This window comes from Rosa rugosa, chromosome 3, assembly GCF_958449725.1.
Source record: "Rosa rugosa chromosome 3, drRosRugo1.1, whole genome shotgun sequence".
In the NCBI taxonomy this organism is placed as follows: Eukaryota; Viridiplantae; Streptophyta; class Magnoliopsida; order Rosales; family Rosaceae; genus Rosa; species Rosa rugosa.
In genome coordinates this window covers 44,925,732-44,952,316 of record NC_084822.1, presented here as the reverse complement: position 1 = coordinate 44,952,316, position 26,585 = coordinate 44,925,732, and the positions used below count along the sequence as shown (strand labels likewise).

At 38.8% G+C, this 26,585-nt stretch overlaps 3 protein-coding genes and 1 non-coding gene across 7 annotated transcripts; all 4 read right to left on the bottom strand.

The window, feature by feature from the left end:
* Positions 1-8,242: 8,242 nt before the first annotated feature.
* Positions 8,243-18,806, bottom strand: LOC133735214 (kinesin-like protein KIN-14B). 4 transcript variants are annotated; one of them, XR_009858843.1, is made up of 9 exons: positions 18,444-18,806; positions 17,950-18,128; positions 17,742-17,828; positions 10,377-10,502; positions 9,858-9,913; positions 9,525-9,735; positions 9,012-9,203; positions 8,742-8,897; positions 8,243-8,586 (listed from the first exon to the last, which is right to left on the bottom strand). XR_009858843.1 is itself a non-coding variant. In XM_062162620.1 (8 exons), the coding sequence occupies exons 2-8, from the start codon at positions 18,001-18,003 to the stop codon at positions 8,808-8,810; spliced, it is 816 nt and encodes a 271-aa protein (XP_062018604.1). In that variant the 5' UTR covers positions 18,004-18,128; positions 18,417-18,806; the 3' UTR covers positions 8,243-8,807. The 4 variants fall into 4 exon arrangements, 3 of the variants coding, with proteins under 3 accessions (XP_062018604.1, XP_062018603.1, XP_062018605.1); XM_062162620.1 differs by having other exon boundaries at positions 8,243-8,897; positions 18,417-18,806; XM_062162619.1 differs by having other exon boundaries at positions 8,243-8,897.
* Positions 18,807-19,746: 940 nt separating this feature from the next.
* Positions 19,747-19,883, bottom strand: LOC133741562 (small nucleolar RNA Z247). Its single transcript, XR_009862007.1, has one exon. It is a non-coding gene; the product is annotated as a small nucleolar RNA Z247 (small nucleolar RNA).
* Positions 19,884-20,934: 1,051 nt separating this feature from the next.
* On the bottom strand, positions 20,935-23,056 carry LOC133741162 (uncharacterized). The gene is made up of 4 exons (XM_062169110.1): positions 22,863-23,056; positions 22,571-22,633; positions 21,667-21,862; positions 20,935-21,461 (listed from the first exon to the last, which is right to left on the bottom strand). Exons 1-4 carry the CDS (start codon positions 22,962-22,964, stop codon positions 21,205-21,207), a joined length of 618 nt encoding a protein of 205 aa, XP_062025094.1. The 5' UTR covers positions 22,965-23,056; the 3' UTR covers positions 20,935-21,204.
* Positions 23,057-24,453: 1,397 nt separating this feature from the next.
* LOC133736700 (pentatricopeptide repeat-containing protein At4g02820, mitochondrial) lies at positions 24,454-26,565 on the bottom strand. Its single transcript, XM_062164294.1, has 2 exons — positions 26,259-26,565; positions 24,454-25,929 (listed from the first exon to the last, which is right to left on the bottom strand). Exons 1-2 carry the CDS (start codon positions 26,523-26,525, stop codon positions 24,673-24,675), a joined length of 1,524 nt encoding a protein of 507 aa, XP_062020278.1. The 5' UTR covers positions 26,526-26,565; the 3' UTR covers positions 24,454-24,672.
* Between the last annotated feature and the right edge of the window lie 20 nt (positions 26,566-26,585).

Below are 26,585 nucleotides of genomic sequence, written 5' to 3'. Positions count from 1 at the left end.
GCTCAGATTTGGGAGCTCGAGACGAGGGTCTGGAGGAGGAGGAGGCGGCTTGGCTTGGAGGTTGGAGGTTGGAGGTTGGAGGCGGCTTGACTAGGTGTCTGGGTACTTGAGAGAGAAAATCGGAGATAGATGAGAATGAGGGAGATGGAGAGAATAGAGTCTTTACCCTTTCGATCGGAGATGCAGAATTAGAATTTTATTATTTATATTTTTACACAAATATCTGTGTGAAATATTAAGGTGGTATTAAAATTTTATTATTTATATTTTTTTATACAGATATCCGTGTGAAATTAAGTGGGTATTATAATATTTATTTATATTTTTACACAGATATCCGTGTGAAATTAAGTGGGTATTATAATATTTATTTATTTTTTTACACAGATATCTGTGTGAACTAATATTTCACACTGGCCGGTGGTTTCTCAATCTTTACCCGAGTATGGGAAACACGAGGCTTTACTTCAAGATCATCATTACTGAGATTAATAGGGTAACGAGGGTCTGTCCCGGGATAAAACGAAGCTGGTAAAACTCGGCCTCCCGGACAATTAACAACTCCTGAATGTAAAGGGTTAACCTGTATAGCAGGCAATGGAGGTGCAGCAGGTTGAACACCATTGATATAACTCAAACCAAGATTTGAGTTAACTGGAGGCATTTGTGCACCAACATCTATACTGGAGTTACAAAGATAATTATCATTTGGAGGAGATGTAGAGCGAATACGACTTCGTCCATGATTACGACTCCTATTTGGACGCTTAGAAGACATTGACAAAATTAACTGAAAGACTAACAATGCAAAGACTGAACTTCAGAACTCAATTCGAAGGCAAAGTTAACAAAAGATGATGATATTTTTTTGAGAAGAAGGAAATGTGATGCTGAATTTATAGAGGATGCTGAAGAAAAATTATTGTAACCTATACACGGTAGTCTGTGTGTAAACTGAAAAGAAAATTTTGATAAGACTAAACGCTGATATTAGAATCTTATGTTTTTACATATTCACACGGAATACAGTGGGTAAATTAAATTTACACTTATTTGACATGACTAAAAGCTGGTGCTGGAATCTTATTATTCATATTTTTACACAGATATCCGTGTGAAAATCTCTTCACATGGAAAACAGTGTGAATTTTTATTTTACCCTCCGACAAATTTACAGGATTATCTTAATTGTACTTTATTTTACACGGACTCCGTGTGTAAATTGGATTGAAAAATATTGGGTCCCAGTTTGAACCTTATGTGGTCACGATAGTCTGTGTGGAAAATATATACACACGGATTTCCGTGTGTACTATAGCACTTTATACACAGATAATTGTCCGTGTGAACCTCTGTGACAACACTTTCCGTGTGAAAGGACCTGTTTTTCTAGTAGTGTTAGCTTCCTTCTTTGAAAACTTCGCCCATGTCCATAGCTTCTGGATTGTAAAGAAAGAAAAAAAAAACAACAACAACAAGATAGCTAATAGATTTGTTTCATCTCTATAATCCTCAACATATGACTTTTCGATCTGAAGAAAAATGGATCAATTGAGCACAATAAAAGGAAAGCATGTATCTGGTATTCTGAATCTCAAATTCAGACTTTTATCAATCTCCTTCCAGATCGAAGAGGATGGTAAGGTTAACCACATCTTCCTTGTCTATATGATGATTCCACATGTTCTCTCAATTCTTCTGAACCACGATGACCCAATTTTGGGCTTTCACTCTAAACTTTAGTTGGAACTCTTAACTTTATATAAATGATATACAAAAACGAACATTACATTTTTTTTTTTTTTGATGAAAAGAGGTCAGCCCATTATATAGATTCAGCAAGCAGTACAAAAACGAAACACCACTATGGAGTCGACAGAAAGAATCGTTCATTAGGGAACCCTAAACACCTATTCTAGAACAAGAATAAGACCCAGTACACCCACCTTTTAAGAAATTAACGCACCTTTATTCCAAACAAAGATCAAAATCCTCTTAAGCAAATAGTAAAATGAATCCTTAGAGAATATGATCTTTTGCGACCTAATAAAAAAATTAAAAACTAGGAATGGAAGATGACAAGTCACCTTCCATCCCCTCCAAAGTTAGGCAAACCCAGCAGGCCCACCAGTGAACACCAGATCACAAAGCTTCAGCCCACATGGCAATTATGAAGGGCACCCCACCGCAGCCAAAAGATTGTAGATCGCCGAAGTCAACGACTCCCGCCACCGCCGACCAAGTCCGGCACCATATGGGAATAAAGACACCCCGACCAGGTCTCCCTCGATCCTCCTCCATCACCAGCTTCTGGCCACCGCCACCAAACGCGTCACCACCACCATTAGCAGCGTCAGTACCCTGTCCAACTCCCTGAACTCGAACCCAGAATAACGACGACGCCATATCCTCCAATGCCTCGCCACCGCCATTGAATCGCCGCAATCCCAAGAAAGGATTTCAGTCGAAACCTCGCCGCTCCACTGCTGCAGCCATGGAAAGACTCACCAGTCCCATCCCCAAAGTCAAACTTGGAAACCTCTCACAAGCCAGAGACTCCCCTTTTCTCTCAAACGCTTTATCTCCAGATCCCACCACCGCCAAAACAAGGAGGAGGCAGAAAACCACAAACCCATGATCACGACGGAGAGAAACTCTGTCGCCGCTACCTTCAATCCGAGCATATAAGATAATAGGGAAAAACCCCACCTTTCTAGTCGGAGATTCGCCACTAAGGGCCATTTTAGATAATATTCTCGACAACCGCAGCTGTCGAGTAACTCTAGCAGAGAGAGACGGCCAGGTCTGATGAGAAGATATACACAATCAGAAGTAACACTGCACCTTGGAATATATTTCTTATCAGAATTTGACTAAAACGAACATTACATATTTTGAAGCTTAGCAAAAATTCTCAAAAGGCAAAATAGCCAAATTACCCCTGATTTTTTCCATGGCTGCCGATTTATTCCCTGACATTTCAATTTTGATTATCTACACCCTCACTTTTCTAATTGTTGTCAATTTACATCCTACAGTTATTTTGTAGACTTTCCATCCAATTTTCGGTTAACTTGGTTAGCACACGAGGGGCTTTTTTGTCTTTTCAACTATCACCCAAAAAAAAAAAATTAAACAAACCAACACTTCATTAAAGAAATAAATAAAAAATATAAAACTATTATTCGTTAATTGGTGCATGGTAGAATACATCTTTTTTGTAGAGACTCTCGTTATTATCTCGGGATGTTCTCCTTATGCTTATTGTAATTTGAGGTTCAGGTATCATGTCCCCCCATGTATTATGAGGTTTCATTAATAGTCAAGGCTTAAGGGCAGCCGTACTGGCTCTATTTAAAAAAAAAAAAAAACACTTGCCCTTTGTCGCTTCTTCCTTGTCAATCCCTTCTTCTTCACTCCCCTTTATTTTAAGATTGGTCGTTAGCTTGCAATGATCACTTAATTAATATTTCCTAGTCACATCAAATGATTGGATCGATGATCATATCACTGAAGGAGAAACCATCTTTGATCATTGAAGTTTCTGGTTTTCTTTTTCTTTAAAGGTCGGACTGGTCATTATATTTCAAATATTTATATGAGAACTTGGTATTCCATGATTCCAGTTGGAGGTTTGAATTGTGCAAAAGGTTGAGGAGCCATTGAACAAACTAAAATATTTTTATGTATGGAATATGAAAATTAAAATTACAACAAGCATGTGAAGGTCATCTTGATTGATTCAAGTTGGGATTGTGTTATATTGATCTCAATAAAAGGAACATAGAGGAAGAGGGCATGTTGAGAAGAAGATAATTGAGAGATAGAAAGAGAAGAAGATGAGAGAATGAGGGAAAAAAAAAGTTGTGGAAGATTAGAAGATTAACAAAGTAATTTTGTATTTTTTTTCTTGATTTATTAATATATGAGGGTAATATTGGAAGATTAGAGGCAAAAAATTTATAGTTGGCTAGTGTACTAAGATTTTTGTCGGGTACTTTGGGTGACAATTACAAAGACGAAAAGCCCCCTCACGTGCTAATCAAGTTAACGGAAAAATTGGATGAAAAGTTTAAAATTTAACTATAGGGTGTGAGGGTGTGAATCGGCAACATTTAGAAAAGTGAGAGAAAGAAATTGACAAGAGAAAGACTTTGAAAAGCAGAGAAGATATAGGTAATAACTCTTGTATAATTGCTTGATGTGCTCATGTACAGTAGGATGCTATTTATACAACAATTGATGAAGACCTAGCTACTACTAGACAATAGATCACATGTGCTATCTGAAGGAGTTGTCTGATGTACAATTGAATGTGTGGTTTGGGTGAAGTCTGGAGCTGACATATAATAACAAAGAACTGGTTTCTTGTACTACAGATGCAGAACACGAGTTGTCTCCTCTGTGGGGAAGAATTCTAGATAGTTCCTTTGGGTAAGGATTGCCTATGTGCATCCTCATTACTGAGGCTACTATGGTGATCATCTTGCTGTGAGAGTATAGTGTCATTACGCCCCCGCAAGCTGATGAGCGGGATGCGCACAATCAGCTTGGAACTGAGATCAAAGAACCTATGTTTAGGGAGACTCTTAGTGAAGATATCCGCAATGTTTGCAGCTAATGAAACGTGGTGAAGCTGCATTGATTTGTTAGCTAGAGGTTCTCTGATGAAGTGATAATCCACATCTACATGCTTCGTTCGATTGTGAAAAACAGGGTTTGCAGCCAATGCAATGGCAGAGACATTGTCGCAGTAGAACAATGGGGGTTGGCCAAGAAACACCTTGAGATCACGAAAGAGAAAACACAACCATAGAACTTCAGCGACTGACAAGGCTAGAGCCCGATACTCCGCTTCGGTGGAGGAGCGAGAAACAGAGGATTGCTTCTTAGCACTCCATGAGATTAAGTTGTTGCCCAGAAACACACAGTAACCAGTAGTTGAGCGACGATCAATGGGGCACCCAGCCCAATCCGCATCCGAAAAAATAGTGAGAGCTGAGGGACCTTTAGTAAAGCGGAGACCTTGATCAGGGGTCCCTTTGAGATACCGAAAGATGCGTTTGATAGCAATAAGATATGGAGTACGAGGGTTGTGCATATGCTGGCAAACCTGATTAACCGCATGAGCAATGTCCGGTCGCGTCCATGTCAAATATTGAAGAGCACCCACCATAGACCGATAAGTAGAAGGATCAGAAAGTGGCTCACCAGAGACACTGTCAATTTTGGATGAACTTTCAGGAGAAGCAGTGGGCTTGACACCAAGCATGTTGAATTTGGAGAGCAGATCATGTGTATATTTGGATTGACACAAGTAGAGAGAATCACTGCTGCGCTGAACTTCTAATCCCAAAAAGTAGTGCAAGGCTCCTAGGTCTTTAATTGCAAAACGGTGACTTAGTTGCTGGATGAGAGATTGACAATAAGATGGACAACTTCCGGTGAGCACAATGTCATCTACGTAGACCAAAAGAAATGTGGTGTGTTGGTCATGCTTGACAAATAGCGATGGGTCAGCAAGAGAAGCAGAGAAGCCCAAAGTAAGAAGACATTGAGAAAGTGCTTCGTACCAGGCCCGAGGAGCCTGCTTCAACCCATAAAGGGATTTCTTCAATTGACAAACATACTTTGGCTTAGTAGAATCCACGAAACCAGGTGGCTGGGCCATGAAGACGTCTTCTGTAAGATGCCCATGCAAGAACGCGTTAGAGACATCAAGCTGAGAAATGGACCAATCATTTTGGACAGCTAATGATAAAACAACCCGAATTGTGGCAGGCTTGGCAACCGGGCTAAATGTCTCAGAGTAGTCTAAACCAGCTTGTTGAGTAAAGCCTTTGGCTACCAAACGGGCTTTATATCGATCAATGGAACCATCAGCCCGATATTTGATTCGAAAAATCCACCTGCAACCAACAACATTTTGGGAGGGATGGGGAGGGACTAATACCCATGTACCAGATCGGTGAAGAGCAGAAATCTCATCACACATTGCAGCAACCCACTTTGGATTCTTTGAGGCTTGTAGATAAGTATTGGGTAGTTTGGAATGAGTGGCGAGGAGAGCACTAGTGAATGGGTGTTTAGTAGAAAAGGCTTTAGGCTTAAATATATTATTTTTGGATCGAGTTTGCATGTTGTGTGAGGGAGGACCAGGTGGAGGACGATGCCTTGATTTCGTGGTACGAGGAGGGTTTGGCGGTGGAGTGAGTTGTGTAGTTGGATGTGTTTGTGTGGGGGAGGGTGAAGATGGCAGAGAGATAGATGAAGTAGGATCATTCGGAGTAGTTGGTTGAATGATATTAGGTGTGGGCGCCGAAGGAGGGGGAGGCAAAGGTAAAAGGATGGGATAGGATGGGATTGGAGGTGGGTTGGCAGGTTGTGGGGTAGAGAGTTTGTCTTTGAATGGGAAAGTGTTTTCATCAAATGTGACATGTCGAGACACATAAACTCTTCCACTTGTGGGGTCTAAGTACCTATAGCCTTTTTGATAAAGACTATAACCAAGGAAAACACACTTGCGGCTCCGAAAATCAAGTTTATGAGCAGCATATGGTTTTAACCAAGGAAAACACAAACACCCATATGCTCGTAAAAAATTATAATCTGGTGCGGTGTTGAATAATTGTTCAAATGGGGATATGAAATTTAAGGAGGAGGAAGGCAACTGATTGATTAAATAGACCGATGTTTGAACAATCTCAACCCATTATTTGAATGGCAGCGAAGACTGCGCAAATAGAGTTCGAGTTAGTTCAATTAAATGTCGGTGTTTTCTCTCTGCCATCCCATTTTGTTCTGGGGTGTGTGGGCAGAAGAATTGTTGTGCAATGCCATTGTTAGACAAAAAGGATTGAAAAGCAGCACTGGTGTATTCACCACCAATGTCACACCTTAAAGTTTTGATTTTTGTATCAAATTGATTTTCAACAAGCATTTTAAATTTTTGAAATGAGTGAAAAACTTCAGATTTGCAGTGTAAAGGAAATAGCCAAGTAAAGCGAGACCAGTCGTCAACAAAGATGACATAATACTTAAATCCACTAACAGAGAAAATGGAGGCAGGACCCCAAACATCAGAATGGATGATCTGCAAAGGTGCAGTTATAGTACAAGATGATTTCACAAAAGGAAGTTTGGTGCGCCTGCCTAATTGACAATCTGAACACAAAAGTGGGGGACTACTAGAACCTAAAACATTTAACTGATGATGAGATACGAGACGACGAAGAGCTTGAGGGGAGGGATGACCGAGACGCTTGTGCCAAGTGGTGGAGGATGCGGACGTGAAGAAAACTGATGGAGTGGACGACGAGGTTGACGACTGAGGTAAAGACAAAGACTTCTTGAGGCGGATCGGGAAGAGACTACCATTACATGTCCCGTGAAAGAGAACTTTCCCCGACGGAAGATCCTTGACAGTACAAGAAGTAGGAGTTAGAATTAGTTTGCAATCATTATCAGAAAGAAAACGATGAGCTGACAATAGATTGTGAGAAATTTGAGGAACATGTAAGACATTATTTAGACGAAATTGAGATGTAGACATAAGAGGAACACTACTAGAAAAATGCCCTCAGACATCGGCCAAAAATCGATGAGAAAAAGAATCCCGACCGATGTCTTAGTGGGTGATGAGAAAGGTCCGGAAAATCCAAACATCGGTTTTTAGCCGATGTCTAGTATCACTATACACATCGGTTACTCATTATAAATCGATGTAAATACGTTTAAAAATAAAAAATTTGTATGTTTAAATATTGTTAAATCCCCATTTTATTGCCTTTAATGCTTAAAGAAATATATATCATACAGCGCAACTATGCATTTTAACATCGTTATTCATTTAAAAACGATGACTGATACTGTTTCACACATCGGTTTTCTAGTCTTCATCAATGACAATACCTATACTGGACATCGATCTCTATCTAAAACACGATGTGCACTAGTTTGTGGCACATCGGTTCCAGCATAATAATTCGATCTCTTGTGGTTAATGAGACATCGATTTTCATTTTGAGACTGATGTATTTCTCTCAATGGACATCAGTCTTTATGGTTATAACTGATCTAAACTTTATGTACAGACATCATGTTCTTTAGATGAGGATATATCAACAAAATATATAGCTGCTACTATAAATCATTATCCTTGACACTTCACAAAATAGGCAAAATAAAACCCTAATTAACCTACTACGTACAAACCGGATGACAATATGGCTAATTTGGAAAATAACTGCAATGTTTACCACAGAAACGACTGCATAAAGAAATGAGCATTTAGTTACCAAATTAACTAACTAAACAAAGTATATGTCTTTTGTTTTCCTTTTTCAAGTACATAAAGCAAAAAAATTAAAATAGGAGTCCACATAAGAAGCAGTAGTAGGAAAATACTGCAAACAACAGGACCACAATAATTTCTTTAATGGGGGATCCCGGCCATGTCTTTAATGGGGGCTTCATGCAGAGCAACAATCATTGTTGGTTTGTAGCCAAGGACCACATCTTAGCTTGCTTGTCACAGCCTCAAGAGAAGACAGTCGCCCCATCATCCCTCCAAGTTGAGCATAAAGCCTACATATTAGTACAGAATGACAACAGTTGATAAGTAACCTTAAACATATTAAAGACCAATATTCTGAATGCCACTAATGTATATACATGATTTCAAATTCTTGTTTCTACTCCAAGTTTAATTGCAAAATATATGCAAATATATATGTATAAACCTTATCATTAAACACTTCCTCATTCAGCACTACATCAGAAACAAACTCGTGTTTCTCCACATATGCTCACAGGACTTCTTCCAGGGCTGCTACCCCGACTGGAGCTTCTACTACGTCCAGTATTACCTTCTCTAGAAAATTCTCAACGGGAGAAACCTATAAATAAAAAGATAGAAAAATGGTAGAACACTAAATCATATACAGGGAGAAAGGGAAAAACAATAAAGCATAGCAACAAACTGAAATTTCACGTCTGTCTTATTTCATTACCTTGATGGACTGCAGCTCTGGTGATCTAGCAAGCAAAGATGTAATATACAAAATTCTAACACGGGATACAAGCATGGTGTCCATTACCCTCTGCGGTTCCATTTTACGAATAAAAGAGAAAACAGCATCTCTTATTTCAGCAAGTATTTCATGCTCCCTAGAAGCCCCAGCTTTAATTACTGCAGCCAGAACCTGTAAGAAAGATTATGTGTGCACGTCAGACTTAATTGAAAGAATAATAAATAAATTACCAATATGAGAACTGGATGCACTGTGTCCGCAGAAATAATTAAAAATAAAAAAGGAGGATGAGCCAACTCAACTTGGCGGTAACGTTTTTTTGGTTAATGAATCATATGTTTTTTCTTTCTTTCTTTTTGGTAAATGAAGGGTATATATGATGAAAGTGAACCAGTAATAACTCATTTAAAAAACAAATTCATTATGACACCACATCCATTATCATTGCACATTATCATCAATGAAACACATAAAGCCAATGACCAACCCTACCAGCATCAAAAGTTTGTTTGCACCATCTGAAATGGCAGCAAGACTGTCATGTTGTTCAGGGTCAAAATCATTCAAGGCAGAAGTAAGATATTCTCCTGCATGGGTAGTTTTAACTTTCTCAGGACCTGATTTCACCAGAGCAACTGTACCATCAGTTTTATCTGCAGTCACAGCTAGTGATGAAGGAACATCCAGCCCTCTACTATCATTCCTGTTTTAAAGTAATGAAAAAGAACCTTTAGTAAGAAACTTCTTTCTAGGAGATACAAACTGTTGAAAAGTAGAATATAAGACAAAAATGACATGAATCATAAACTGTGACTAAAGTATTACCTCACAAGGTCCTGAGACTGAACATTTAGCTGCCCCTTGGATAGTGGACTTGACAACTGAAAAAGGAAAATACATAAACATCAGAATTCTAGAACATTCCCCAAAGCAAAGCACAGAAGTTGAATTACCTAAATCTCACATCCAAAGGGAAAATAAAGTGAATATAGTTTATCTGATCAACATGGCATCAGAGATCAGGGAAAAAAACGAATGTGAACATAGTTTCTATACAACCTCACATCAGAGATAATGAAAATTGTCCTTGTAGTTCATACCATCACATGACATCACACTTGTGCTATTCAAAACTTTTCATAGTTGGAATTCACCCACACCTTTCAGTTATCCAAATGGCATAAAGAAACACATTAATACATGAAATAGCTATCATGGAGTCAGAGACTCTAGTTCCCATGAATCAATGAATCAAGAAACTCTATGAATGCAACAATAAGGAACTCTATGAATGCAACAATAAGGACATCAGATGATTTGACAAACAATTAGATGCTAGGCTACCTCAATGACTCCTTGCTCCCTAGGAGTGATCTCAGGCTTGTCTTCTAGACCAGATAGAGCCTCTTTAAGTTCATTAACTAATGATTCATTTCTAACTGCAACTAATTTGGGTTTGAACCTTTTCACCTGTGCAATACAAATTAGGATTTTCAGCATCAGGCTAAATATGTAACATACACTATGCCAAAAAAGCTATCAGACAACAGAGTTCAGACGACAGAATAGTCATTTTCTGTCGTCTGAGTGTTTCAGACTAAACTCAGACGACACATAAATTAAATGTGTTGTCTGAATACAATGAGAAACCATGCTTGTTTCATTTTGAAGATATGGTCAGACTCAGACGACACTTAAATGTCGTCTGAAAAGATGAAAATTTTCTTAGCAAAAAGTTTAGATTTCCCTCCAACAAGAATAAGTCTTTTCCCTCCTAAATGCCCAAACCCTATCGGTGACCAGTGAATGTAAAACTATTCAGACAACAGAGCTAAGAAATTCTGTTGTTTGAATAAGGTGAGTTTGACTTTTTTTATTTGAAGTCTGTTTTGACATAACACAAAACCTAGCTGCTTCGTGTTTTTCAATATTCCCACAAACATTACCTCTCTGTCTAAACTCTCTTACCAACCAGAAACTCTATACCTCTCAAAAATCGGCTATCTCTCAAATCAAATCTAATTTCTGAAACCCAGTCCTCTCTCACCCAGATTTCTCTCCTAATCTCCTTGACGAATCGATGATCGACGGCGGTTGCATGACGGGCAGCGACACATCTCTGCTCCCCCATCGCTGACCTCGCCAACTCGATTGGAGACTTGGAGTTCTCCCGACTCGGCAACCTGCAAGAGTGCAAGGCTAGAACCAGCAACCCATCTCCGACCTCCGATCTGGGCCTCCAGCCTTTCAAGCCCCACTGGCCACCGCCTCCAGTCTTTCAATCCCCACCAGCAACCCGTCTTTGCGGCTCCGCCTCCAGGTATCTCACCATCTCTCTCCCTCTTCGTTTTCTTCTCCTCCTCTGTGACAGCCGAAGGCTCCTCCGATCCTCCTTTTGATCTGTAAATAATCGATTTCTAATCTTGTATTCTTGTAAATAATCAATTTCCAATCAGTAAATAATCGATTTCCATTTAACGGGCAGCGACACATCTCTGCTCCCCCATCGCTGAACTCGCTAACTCGATTGGAGACTTGGAGTTCTCCCGACTCGGCAACCCATCTCCAGCCTCCGATCTGGGCCTCCAGCCTTTCAAGCCCCACTGGCCACCGCCTCCAGTCTTTCAATCCCCACCAGCAACCCGTCTCCGCGGCTCCGCCTCCAGGTATCTCACCATCTCTCTCCCTCTTCGTTTTCTTCTCCTCCTCTGTGACGGCCGAAGGCTCCTCCGATCCTCCTTTTGATCTGTAAATAATCGATTTCTAATCTTGTATTCTTGTAAATAATCAATTTCCAATCAGTAAATAATCGATTTCCATTTAACGGGCAGCGACACATCTCTGCTCCCCCATCGCTGAACTCGCTAACTCGATTGGAGACTTGGAGTTCTCCCGACTCGGCAACCCATCTCCAGCCTCCGATCTGGGCCTCCAGCCTTTCAAGCCCCACTGGCCACCGCCTCCAGTCTTTCAATCCCCACCAGCAACCCGTCTCCGCGGCTCCGCCTCCAGGTATCTCACCATCTCTCTCTCCCTCTCCGTTTTCTTCTCCTCCTCTGTGACGGCCGAAGGCTCCTCCGATCCTCCTCTAGATCTGTAAATAATCGATTTCTAATCTTGTATTCTTGTAAATAATCAATTTCCAATCAGTAAATAATCGATTTCCATTTGATCTTGTATTCTTGTTGGTTTTTAACTAAGGTAATGCCATAATGGTATAGTTGAAAACTTGAAATGGGTAATGGGTAATGGGTAATGGGTTCGATTTCGGATTTGCATTTGATGTTGATGGTATAATTGCAGACAATCAAAAGACTCAAAATGATATAATTGCAATTAGGATTTAATGCCGTTTGCAATTAGGATAGGATGCTTGTGTTTTGCTGTGAATCTGATAGCATAATTAGGATAGCATAATTGATACCAATCTGATAGCATGTTTGTGTTTTAGGCATCCAAATGACCAAATATAAACTCTAGTTGTTCTATTACTGAAACAGGAATTTGATAGCTTCTTTGACTCAGAAGTTGACCAAAATTTTAGATAGTTTTGGTTTTCTGGGTTTCAGAAGCAGTGAAAATGAAGCATGTTTTATATGTTTTTAGTCCGAAATCAAAATGTATGGGTCATTGAATCTATGGTTTTGTGTTGGTGGGTTCAAATTCTTATGAGATTGGGTTACTGGGTTTTTGTAGGTGAAGTATTCGCAAGAGCCGGACAACGATACCAAGTGTAAGTAATTTGTAGTTTAACCAATGTGTTTGTTTCGTGGGCTTATTAGTATGAGTTTGAGTGTTTTTGAAAATCTAATGGTTTTTATTGTTTTGCAAAGATGAATCAGCCTGCAAAGCCAGAGGCAGCGATCTCCGCATTCATTTTAAGGTACAAAAGAACTTGATATTCAAAACCGGCCGGTTCAAAAGAAGTTGACCAAAATTCTAGATAGTTTTTACTTCAGCTTGTGGATATTTGTAAAAAAAAAAAATTATTATTATTCTTCACCATTACATTTTCTAAAATGATACCTTTTTTTTTCCCCCTCTCAAATTGATATTTTCCTGTACATTAATCTCAAGAGGAACAAAATCACCAACCCAAAGTTTATCTTCACTTCTTTTAAGTCTTTCTTTGTAATCTTTTACTTGCATAAAGCAATCATGTAGCTGCAGATAATAAAACAACATGCATTAACTTTAGGCAATGTTCCAGAAGCACTGGCATTATATATAAATGCAGCACAGACCCTCTTATGTGCCATCTAGGCAGTAGCTTGAGAGAGCCAAAAGACAAAGCATTCTTATTCTTTTGTGCATTCTTACCTCAATTCTATGAATTCAATTTGGACGCTGTCATGTGTTGTTGTTAGTTGTTACTGACCTATACTTGGAATTATTGATTCAAAGGAGTTCTTAACCTGTACTTGGAATTATTTACTCTTTAGGTTGGACATGTCTCAGGAGTGACGAACTCAGTTTATCATGGGGCTTTGCAATTCAGGTTTGAGCATATAAGCTTGGTGTCTATTGGCTTGCTAGTGAAGTTTTCAGGGGCTTAAAATTTATCAGGTATATATGAAGCTATATTGTATGCTACTTGGGTGCTGAGAAGTGAAAATTACAAAATACGAAAACTTTTTTATAGTCTTATGTACAATTGCATGTTTACAGGGTCTCGAACTTGATATTGACCGGTTTGATCTCCAGAAAGTAAAATTACCGGCCAGGTAAATATATTTGTTATTGCCTCTTCTATATATATTCTTCCACAATCTGATTTTAGTCTTAATATAGTTATTGATCGTAGGTTGGTAAACATGAACATGAAATCCCTATATTTTGGTAACAGATGGATTCAAGTTGAGAACTTGAGATCTAAACATGGTCTTTGATCTTTCATTCTTTCATATAATGCAGTTCAAGCTTGATATGCTGGACTGTTTGAAGAAAGGTATGTTATATATGTTAACCTTATTCCATATTCCCATTGCAGTTGTCAAAATGTTTTCTTGATTATTGTGTCTTACTGCAAGTAATATAGTTTGGTTTTTTATTACGTCCTTCAATTTTATTCTTCTTTAGTATGAGTCATGTGATTACAGATAAAGAAAATCACCATAATACATTTATATGCTATTTACTTCTGAACAGATGATGAGGAAGATGGTACAATATCTGCGTTACATGATCTAGAAGCTAAAGAGTCTAACTGAGTACATACATATTAACACCTGAGTTTCAATATGTTATATCGGGCCACACTTTAACACCTGAGTTTCAATATGTTCTCTAAGCTTCTTTCCAAAGCTGTTTTCTTCCATAGGAACTACTTGGATACTTACAATTTCTCTACCTTCATGTGGAAGAATTTATCATCTCTGATTTATATTGAGTTTGGGGGGTTATGTGCTGGCTTTTATACTTCAGTTTTTTATGCTCTTGCAGATGATATGAAGACATTGGTCTGATGCCAGTGGTGTCCTCCAATTTGGCTGAAAGAAGGTAAGCTTTATTTCATTTTCTTAATATCTTTGTCAATCTGCATATTAAGCTGGATGAGGGTCAGGAATTGTGTGAATGTCACTCTCCTTCAACTTATTGAGGTCTATGACTTTGTTTATACGCTAAAATGTTTTTTATACGACTCTTTGTTTATAACCTGTGAAACTCTCGGTACAACTGATCTCTGCATTCATCAATAGGGGTGGCAGTTATTGAGTTATGTCTCTTTTGTTTCAAAACTTCTTCATTCACTAATGATATCAAGCCCCTTTAAAGTTTTAGACAAAAATATATTTTTTTAAAAGCGAAAACAATTTCAAACGGGACCGAAGTCTATCTTAACTAATGAAAAATGTTGTTTTCCAGTACAAATGAACGAGAGCTGAGCTCTGTGGCTTTAAGCATTTCTTAGAGTTAAATAAGTTGATAGTTGCTCGGCCCCATATGGCTCTAGGCCTGTCATGCACCATTCAATGAAGAATTAAGAATATGTGGACATTGAGTTTACTTGCTCTGTTTTTGGTGAGATTTGGATTTGAGTTTTGGCTTTTGGGTATTGGATGTGTTTTGGTTCTGATTTGGTTATGAATTGGGTGCATGGGTAGAACAGAAGGGCTTGCGTTTTGAACCGTTCGATTCAAAACCATATGGAAAGAATGCGGCAGAGTGCTCTGGTTAATGATGGGGTGAGTTTAGAAAACCACAAGGTTTCGTTCTAATTGAGTTTGGGTCTACGTCATTGAGCAATTTAGTTTGAACTTGCCCAAGTTGTGTGGTTATCAAAGACTAATGATCATGACTTACTATGTAGCTATGTAGTCTGAATTTGAAATTAGTACAGTGTCTGAATTTAAATTTAGTTGTATGGCAGTTGTGACCAAGTGACTAGATAGCTGATCAAAATTGCAATTTGATCTTTTTGTTTTTTTATTAGTTGTTCATTCCAAATTGTGTATGAAGATGCATTTAAGCATGAAAGAGAGAACATAAATTTTGATTGAAGTATATGATAAACTGATAATATAGTGATATAAGGAATGTAAAACAAAATGTCAGTGATACTGCAGTCATAATCTGGCTGAAATTCATTTTGTTGGGATTACAAATTTACAATGCTGTTTTGGATATATACCCTCTCAATATGCAGTTATCAATTGTATTTCCTTTGTTTTTTTTTTAATTCTATTTCTTGATAAATAAATCAGCAGATGAATCAGTAGTTACATTTGCTTGGACTTAGCCATTTGCTTTTGTATTGTGATTAGTTACATTTGTTTGAATTTCTTTTCATGAGTCACTGAAACGGATTGATTAAACTAAATCGGTCTTGCAATTTAAAATGACCTTACTTGGTCTTGCAACCTGGTCAAACACTCCTTTTATTCTTTTATTTCTCAGCCTTTCAATTTTCTTGCAAGTGCATCAGATGAAAAGGAAAAAAAAAAAAATAGATTAAGACAAATGTACTGCAATAGTCTCTGAACCATAGACCCATTATACATCATCTTAAGTTTTTTCCACTGCAGTGTACAGGTTTGCTGACTGCGGTGCATAAGGACTACTCTACTATATATATGATATCAGAAGCAGGTGTCCAATCCCAGCCTGAAGGTATGGATAGTTTCTTTTCCTGTTATCTTTAGTTAATGTATTGCTTGCTTTGTCTTTTCATCAATCTTAGTTCTCATTGTGAAAAAAAGTATCTATTTAAGTCATTCATCTCATCTCCATGAACTGATGTAATTGCATTGAACTTTTTTTGACTAATGCTTTTTGTTTACTTAGAATAGTGTAAATTGAGAATGAGTGTGTGAAGAGTAAATTATTTTGTACTGGTCTATATATATGCATACAGAACATTTTGTCACTTCATAAACCAAAGAGCAACATTTTTTTAATCAAATGTACAATTTCCCTCGCTACTTTTGCTACCAAAAGTGAAAAGCTTTTCCAGAAGATTCATTCTACCGGCTTAGACAAAGTAACCAAAAGAAATGCATTTGCTTGAGAGAAGAAAAGTGTTTCATTGAGTGCCTTTGAATTTTTTATTTTTTGGTAATGGTTTTTCAATTTCATGCTAGGATATGTCTGCTGGAGCAAAGGACAACTTCCAAAACCAGTTTTGGGCTGGAAACCAAGATAGTGGTAGCATCCATTCCTTTTATGATGTCGCTGCTAATCCAGATTCGTATGGCAAAGGCACCAGATTTTTGAGACAAGTAGAACAATGTATAATGTAGTTTTACTATATCTAATGTATCTATAACGTAATTTCGATGTAAATTCAACCATATCAATAGTATACCCGCAGCACCGCGCGGGCATTTTGCCTAATAGGAATATAAATGTGACATTTGAAATACCATGCAACCACTAAATCAAAGTCAAAATATGTTGTTGGAGCTACTTAAGAACAACAGAATTTAGGAAAAATCTATTGTTATATTCCCACTCAAACAACAGAAAATTGTGGTCTCACAATCAAAACAAAGACAAAAATATATAAACTTCTGTTGACTCAAAATAAAAACAACGACATATAATTGTATTTTAAATGAATGTACAACAACAAATAATTGTTTTGTGTTAGTAGTTTAACTAACAGTTAACTGTTAGTTATTTTCCCACTCAAACAACAGAAAACTGTGGCCTTACAATAAAAACAACGACAAAAATATATAAATTTTCGTTGACACAAGACAAAAACAACAACATATAATTGTATCTTAAATGAATGTACAACAACAAATAATTGTTTTGTGTTGGTAGTTTAAATAACAGTTAATTGTTATTAGAATACGAAACAAACAACAGAAAACTGTTGTTGTAAGTCATTATAAATAACAGATAACTGTTGTCTGAATTCTCTAACAGACAACAGATGACTTGAAAACCTTCTGTCGTCTGATAAATAAGACGACAGAGGAAATCTGTCGTCTGATGCCCCAAGAGACGGCACCGTACTAGACAACAGAAATTTTTTTATCAGACGACAGATCTCCTCTGTCGTTTGATTGCTTTTTTGGCATAGTGATATATCAATTCCAAACTCAAGACAACTAGGGTACTAGTAGTAATGATGGATGATTACACAGTGAGTTTACCGAGTGAATCAAGTCCAGTTTTGCCACTCAAATTATAAAATGGAATTTGATGACGGAAGAAATAAAATTTCAAATTCTATGAAATTTTATCCATCTGATGGATTACCTGATCAACAAGAAGAGTCACATTTGAGCCAGCTACTAGGGCCACAACTCTGAATTTTTTCGGGTTCTCTGCAACAATGTCCAATGTCTGTAGAAACAGGAAATTGTGATTTTAACCAACTAATGCAATTTCCATAATATGTCCACTTACATTTTTATCTTTAATCCCAAAACAAATATTAAATGAAAGAAAGGGATCTCTGCCATACCTGGGTTCCAATGGAACCAGTAGATCCAACAACAGAACTAGGCTTTTGGACCATCTCAAGTCCTCTGGCCCGGCTCCGGAAAAGCACTTCCTAGCCAAGCTGGAGGTGGTGCTTGTGCTGAACACTGAATTCTTCTTCCAATCACTGTCCTGCAATTTTCTTCTTCAAAGCAAACCCACCTATGTACAACAAATGAGCACAACACCATCATTTCTCATTCCATATTACAAAAGCAACTGAATTTTTATATATCAAACAACCATATAATCATAATTCAGAGCTTCATACAAGTAAATTTATAGACTTTGTTACATACATGCACTTTATCATATGAACTTTAATCACCCAATAAAAGTACAAAGACACTATCTTTATACAAACACAGAAATCCCAAATGAAAATTGCATATAATATTATGTCAAAAATTCAAAATCAACATCCAAACTAACTCAAATTCCCATACTAACTCGTGCAAAAAGAGGTTGAGAACTGACCCAAGACGCGAACTCTCCGTCAGCAGAGAAGAGAAAGCATCCGAGTTGAATCGAAATTGCACTCGGACAGAACGAAACTCGCACGAATGACCTCGCCATTGAATTGAAAGCATCTGAGTTGAATGACCTCGCACGAGAGAGGAAGAGGAACGACTGGAAAGAGCCAAATTGAAATACCCAAAAAGAATAAGCCCTGGATCTAGATCAACACAGTGGCCACCAAGTGCTCAATTTGTTGAGTTAGATCGAGAACGGAGAGAAAGAGAAAAAGGATTGCGGTGGAGATCGAACAGAGTTTAAGGGAAAAGACCAAATTCCGGAGCTTGTTCATCATAGAGAGAGAGTGAGAGTCCGGTGGGGGGGGGGGGGGGGGAAGAGTAGGGTTTGGAAAGAGTGAGAGTTAGTCATTACGGTTCGAAAGTTTCAGAGAGTGAAAAAAAAATTAAAGTGTTGGAGGAATGGAGGGAATGAAAATTTAGTCCCCCCGCGTTTCTAAATTTTTTAACTTAGTCCCTCCGCAAATTTTTCAAAATTTTTGAACAAGACTTTACACATCGGTTAATTTAACGACCGATGTTTATAATCACAATAGAAATCGATATTTCATAAACCGATGTTAGGATGTATTTTTTACATCGCGTGCAATTCCGACCGATTTAATAGTGGTGATGTCTGATGGCATAATTCTAGTAGTGGAGAGACAATAGAGGAACCAGTGTGAAGAATCGGCAAACCTTGGCCATTAGCAACTGAAACTTGATCAGTACCCGAGTACTCATTGTGAATGTTGAGATTGGCAAGATCAGAGGTAATATGGTTTGTAGCACCACTGTCGATGTACCAGAGGGATTCAGTGGGATCTTCAGTGTGGAGGGAGTCAGTGAAAGTAGAATTGAAGTGAGACGGTGTAGTAGGCCGTGGACGACGAGATGGTGTGGCCATGGCAGCTAGTCGAGCTGGTGGGACACGACCTTGATATGAGTGATTCCAGCGGTTGTAGCAATCCAAAGCAGTATGGTTGAGCATGCCACAAATTTGGCAGCGAGGCCTTGGGCGAGTTGGGTTGTGGTGGAGAGTGGCATTGTGGGGAAGGGGTGGGTTAGGAAGAAGTGGAGGGTTGGAGTTGGGGAGAGGATGACGAAAGGGAGATGGATTTGGGAATCGAGGACGAGTGTTTGAGCGAGCATGGGTAAAAGGACCACGAGTCTGATTTCTGGGTCTGTTGGTGGTGGCAGCAAAGGCTTGGGCCTGTGGTAGGGGTTGGACAAGAGGTTGTTGGGCCGCTTGGTATTCCAGCTCTATTTCTTGACTTAGTAAAAGTCCATGAAGTTCATCAGGAGTGACTGGCTCGGATCTGACGCGAATAGAGGTTGTGAATGACTCATAATCTGGTGTGAGTCCATGAAGGATATGGGCAACGAGATCAGCATCCTCCAAGAGTTCGCCGGCAGCAGCAAGAGCGTCAGAAACAGCTTTGATTTGTTGAAGAAATTCGAAGATGGATAGAGAGCCCTTGCGAATTGTTTGGATCCGGCGCTTGAGTTGAAGCACATGAGAGCGCGTCATAGCAGCAAAACGGCGTTCAAGAATCAGCCAGAGAGAGCGGGCAGTGGTGGCACCAACCGTGAAAGGAAGGATGGGTTCAGAGAGGGAAGCTGTGAGCCAAAGTCTGCAGGTACGATCCTTTTTCAACCAAATAGGGTAGGCTGGATTGGCTTGAGTGCCAATGAAGACTGCAGGAGAAGATTCAGATCCATCCACAAGGCTATACATGCCGTAGTTTTGAAGAACCAAGGTGGTGATATCCTTCCAAAGAAGATAATTGTCTTTGGTGAGTTTGAGAGGGATAAGGCTAGCAACATGATTGGGAGCAATTTCTGGAGAAAGAAGAGAAGGCCCAGTGGAAGAAGGAGGAGCAGAAGAGTTGGTTTCGAGAGGATTAACCATGATGAGGATCTGGGGTTTTTGAGCTTGAAGCTCTGATACCAAGAAAGAAATTGACAAGAGAAAGACTTTGAAAAGCAGAGAAGATATAGGTAATAACTCTTGTATAATTGCTTGATGTGTTCATGTACAGTAGGATGCTATTTATACAACAATTGATGAAGACCTAGCTACTACTAGACAATAGATCACATGTGCTATCTGAAGGAGTTGTCTGATGTACAATTGAATGTGTGGTTTGGGTGAAGTCTGGAGCTGACATATAACAACAAAGAACTGGTTTCTTGTACTACAGATGCAGAACACGAGTTGTCTCCTCTGTGGGGAAGAATTCTAGATAGTTCCTTTGGGTAAGGATTGCCTATGTGCATCCTCATTACTGAGGCTACTATGGTGATCATCTTGCTGTGAGAGTATAGTGTCATTAGTGAGGGTGTAAATAATCAACATTGAAATGTCAGGGGTAAATCAGTAGTCATGGAAAAAGTTAGGGGGTAATTTAGCTATTTTGCCTTCTCAAAATATATAATTTATCATTTGAGTATATATGTAATTTGAGATAGTATAGCTTCAGAGGATAGCTAATTTAGAGGTAAAATATTACAGTAAATGAAACGGAAAACAACCTTGTGCTGTTATTATTCAGTAAATTACAATAAATGACATATCAAGCATGATCTAGCTAGGTCATTTGAACAGCACATCATTATACATTGTAAAAGCCAGGACATCGAGCTTCTGCCCTTATGAGTTTCTTCTGATATGTATAAATCACATAGAACGTACTTAGTTTCCACTCATTAAACGAGCTATCAAGCTAGTAGGTCCACTCTTTTGGAAGACATGACTCCGGTGAAGAGTTGGTTTGATTTTCGGAAATAATGTAGCATTGTTCATCCACCTTGCTCCCACTCATTTTATTTCGAGGTGACATACAATCTTGAGTATCATCTTCGTGACCTGATCTAAATCGTTTCCGATGACGATCTTTGGGTGAAATGTGCAGGCCAAGTGCATGAACATTCAGATTGAGAGCTTGAATCACACGGTCGGGCAACAGAACCGGAGCACAAGCTGCACAAAATCATCATCGTTAGTATTTACCCCTATCTATCTCGATTAAAGTATTTTATTAATATACAAGACATATTTGTAGATTGGTAAGATCGAGAACTTTTATCATACGTACACCAAAGTTATGATAATGTAAATTTTAGAACCGTCAAGTCTAAAGCATGAACACCTGGAATATGGTCAAATTTTCGACAAATATTGGCACCTGGTTTCTTCTTCGAGTAGAAGTTGGTGCCGGCTCTTTGTGGGAGAAAAACGCCCGTGCCGCCACGTGATTTATGGGAAGAATCTAGGAAAACAGCTTGCATTCCATGTCCTCCAGAGACCCAATTCTTTATATCTTTCGGTCTAGTGACATAATGTGGCGAAAACGATGACCTTGAGCTACAAAATTTTGGATTCTGCAGATTGAAATAGAGACATTGATTAATTAAGTAAGACTTCATTTGATTTGTAATTTCATGGATATTACTTAAGTAACCTATAAACCTAACACCCATGTTGGTCAATATCAGAGTGACCTATACTTACCAACTCTTAATGATCACTCCCCTAGAACACGTACTCACATCAGTAATAAATTTTTCCCTATAAATACTCTAAATCACGCACTGTGCATACCTAATATAGAACATGGAACCACAAAATCATCCTTATATACCTGACTTAATTTCCACTTTTCTATTTGATTCTGTATTAAGGCACTAATCAAGATCATCTAACACAGCCTCATTGTTCAATCTAGTTCATTTACTATATATAGCCTCATAATGTTCAATCGAGTTCTTTCATTTCTTCACAAATGGAAATCACTAATACCCCAAATTAATATATTTAAATTTCTTGAAATGACTGGAGAATCCAGATAAACAATCGTGATCGTCTGTGGAGTACTATCTATTTATCCCTGAAAACAGTATCGAGAATGTCGGTACCAGAATTACCTAAATTCAAGCAACTAATTATAATCAAATTCCAGGCCAGCCAAATAAAGCCTAATCCATATTACGATTTTAGATCAATTTATATTTCCATGATCACATTATATATCTCACAGTGGAAAAAAAAAAAAAAAAGGGATAAAAATGAAGAAGAAGACGATGAAGTACCAGTTGATCTTGGTAATTATGTTGGTTGTGGTGGAGGTGCTGCTCTGCCCGTCCCAAACATGCCTATCCAAAATAAATAAAAAATTCAAATAGAAAATAGAGAAAATCTTATTATGGTTATAAGGGTTCAAAACTCGGACGTCGGCACTGTATATTTCATCGAAACTAAGCAGGCCGGTCAACCTAAGAAGATTGCCGGTCGACGTCTCACACTCTATCGTGTTAGGTCGACCGGCCTGACGTACAGACGTCCACTCCGATACGGTTGTGGAGAGTAAGAGAGTGAAGAGACCTTTGTGTCGAAAGCTTCATGAACAACTGGCGAGGGAAGCCACGACATTCCTTCTTCAAAATCAAAACCAACCTCTCCTCCTCCTTTCTCAGGAGAAGCCATGGAGGAGACAGAAAGAGACGTACAGAGCTAGAGCTAGAGAGAGAGAGAGAGAGATATAGAGAGGCCTAGTATTCTTGTTGGGGACGCGGTGGAGCTCCAACTTAATTCTAAACTGCAACGCAACTAAATTTATATACGAATCGATCACTAACTCTCGCCTCTCGGACTCTCTGAAGAGTTGAGTGTGCTAATGGACCTTAATTTCCACTGAAATTACGCGCAAAACCACTTCCTAAACCTCCGCTGCAAATTACTAATTCGACCTCAAGGTTTGTGATTCAGAATTTGCTAGACCAATGTTTACTGGTACAACTGATCCTAACAAACTGTCAGACCAAAAAAAAAAAAAAAAAGATCCTAACAAACTGAAGCTGCAAAATGACAGGTAAGTTACTACATATTACTTTTTAATTTGAGCTTAGATTTTTCAAATTCAAAATCATTGTTTCCCTATTCTAAGCGCCACATATAGATAATTAGTAATTATTTACTAAATTAAAAGTAAGTCAAGTTAGTCAACTAAAAATTTACCCAACTAGCAGATTGGACCCCGAGTCCCCGACGTCACTTACTATTCTAAGCGCCACGTGTCGTCTAGCTCATCAGAGGCTCCAGTAGATAGAGTTCATTTTGCAAGTAAAATAGGGTGACTCAGGCCAATGAGGGGCATTTGGGTAATTTGAGGTGCATAGGGTTTAAGTGGACCCGCGTCGGTAAACCTCTTTCTCCTCTTTGGTCGTTGCAGTTATTCTTCACGAACACTCTGATGTTATAGTTTTATCTGTTTTTTTAATTGTTTGAGTTTCTTTTGGTCAAGATTTTTAGACCAAACCCAGTCATACTTAAAAGTTAATAGTCTAAATCCTTTTGATAATAAGCCATATACGTATGGCGGTCTGACTCTCTGTAGAGGCTGGGGCTACTGCTGCTGCATGCTTTTTCTTAACCACCATACCAACGCTACCATCATCATGGATCTTGAGATCGAGTAATGGAAATTTGGGTCTCAATCTTGGTATTTATAAGGTATTATTGTTTTGTCTAGTTTACGGTTGAAAGTTGAAAGAATGTGAGACCATCATGCCTGTTGTTTTATACGATTTGAATACCATACCTAAATGATTAGAACATATGGAAATTTTATGAAAGAAACTACTTAAGAAAGTAATCCGTATGGTAATCCTTGTGATGTTATAAGATTATGGTTTGGGGCAACATCAGCTTCTTATTATAGTGTATTTTGGTTGAAACTGGAAAGCTTAAAATTGAACCAGATTAGAGGTAGGTGAACTCCAACCCACAAACTCACAAAATATAATAGAAACCCAAAAAGGTGTTGTGGCAGTGTTTAGTGTGGGAAAAAATGTAACTGCTCATGATAACTGAACCCATTTTAGGCCAACAGGACTGGCAGTTTAGTTGGGTAGGCAGGTCAAGGAAGACCAAACTTTGGTTGAGGCAAGTGTACTTTGTCCTAAATCCTAATAAATCTTTTAAGGATTTCATTTTATATTCACCTAGGTGACCCTGAAACTACCATACATCTGTCATCTGTGTTAAGAACAATTTACAGCATGACGATCCAGTTGATTCAAGAATACAAATGCGAAAGACAACAACTGGAAATTTTGATAAAGGCTACAAGGTAGAACTTGGATGCTGAAATCCTCAGCTGAATTATAACAAAATTTCATTTTGTAATTGCAGTTTAAGAACATAGGCTAGGAACTTCACTCGGACAAATTTTGCTGATCCTTTTTATAAGCGAGCGAGTCTCCTTATTCAATTCAACATTGTCCTTCTTCATCCGTTCTTCAACCAAAAGTGGCATTGTACCAGCTTGAGCATAAGTTCGTAGAAGTGAATTATATGTCTCAGTACTCACATGACCAGCATTCCGAAGGAAAACCACTAGTTCCTCTGCCTCTTCAACACTGCCTTCCTCATTGAGCCGGCCAAATACTTCTGCAATCAATCTTTGGTCGGGATCCCATTTTTTCACACTACCAACTGCTTTCTTAAAATACTCTAGCACTTTTTTCGTATACTTTTGTTTCAAATAGCCCCACGTAAGAAGCTCCCAAGTACTGTAACAGGGGGTGATGCTATTTTGCACCATACGACTACAGAAGGTTTCAGCCACATCCATTTGGTTTCTGTTGATGTAAGCTGCAAGAATTATATTTGAGACCCTAGGATCATGAGTCCCAGAAACAGACTCCCACTCAGTATAGAGTTTCTCAGCTTCTTCAATCTCCTTGAGTTTCACAAGCGAAGCTATCATACATGTATACTCAGCATCATTCATTTTGGGGAAACATGATTTTAGTTTCTTCCAAACTCGCTGAACACCAGCCTTGTCCCCAATGTTTGCATGCAGGCTGAGGAGAGATGAATATGCGACTCGATGCTTCCGAGATGCCCTTTTCTCCATCTCCTTCAAGGTAGCTGCTGCTTTTTCAATGAGTGAACTTTTGATGTACAAGTTTGTTAGCGTGCTAAATGTCACCCAGTCCGGATTTACCTTTGCCTTCTTCAATTCAAGAAACACTCTTTCTGCACTATCAACATTGTTTTGCGAAGCACAAACTGTTAACCATAGATTGTAAGTGACAACATCCGGTTTAGTATGAACCTTCATCTCCCCAATTACTTCTGGAATCTTGTCTAATTGCCCATCGGACACATACAAAGACAGCATGTGGTTGTAAGGAAGGGGATTCTTCACGAAACCACACTCTTTCATCTTCTCCACCAGAGCTTCCGCTTTGGCAGCATCTTTATTCTGGACATATGTATGCAGAAGAGCTGAACAGGTCGTGCCGTCTCTCATCTGCTCAGGGAGATCCTCGAAAAACTTCTCTGCGCTATTCATACCACGAACCTTTGCAATCAAATCCAACTGAACAGCATAATCACCTGCCAGTAGCTTGATATCTTTCTGTAAAGTCATCCATTCGCATATCTACACAAACCATGTCACATTACTACAAGGCCAATCGTAAATGAAATCAATATTCTGAAAAGCTAAATAAGTCATGGATAGACACAACAGAATCTACAAATTTATCTACCATGATCAACACTATCATCAGCCATTTTCTCAAACTACCACATCGCACCCCTATTTCATCATATATAAAGTCAAACTACTTGGTCAAACCCTAAACCCAAAAATTCATCAATCCTAAAACCTCTCCTCACTTCCCACTTCCCAGAGCTAAACAAAGCAAAAGATTAATACTTGGAACATTCAATGAGCAAAAAACATATAAATTACTGAGAGCAACCAACCTCAAGAGCGTGCTTATAACGCCGGAGCTTACGAAGCTCACGAACAATCCGATTAAGCTCATACTTCCGCACTGTGCCTCCTTCCTCTTTCCATTTCCCTATAGTAACCGCCGCGCTGCGTTTTGCATACACCAGGCCCAGAAGTCTCCTTCCCAGCGTCTCTCTTCCACCGCCCGATTCCTTCGTCGCTCCGGTGCTCGCCACCTTCGCCACCACCGAGAAACGGCGGACGGCGGCGATGGAGCTTCGCAGGTTTCTTAGCAACATGTTACTATTCAAACCCCAGCGCCACTGTCTCTGAAGTAGTCCAGCTAATTTGGGCTTTTA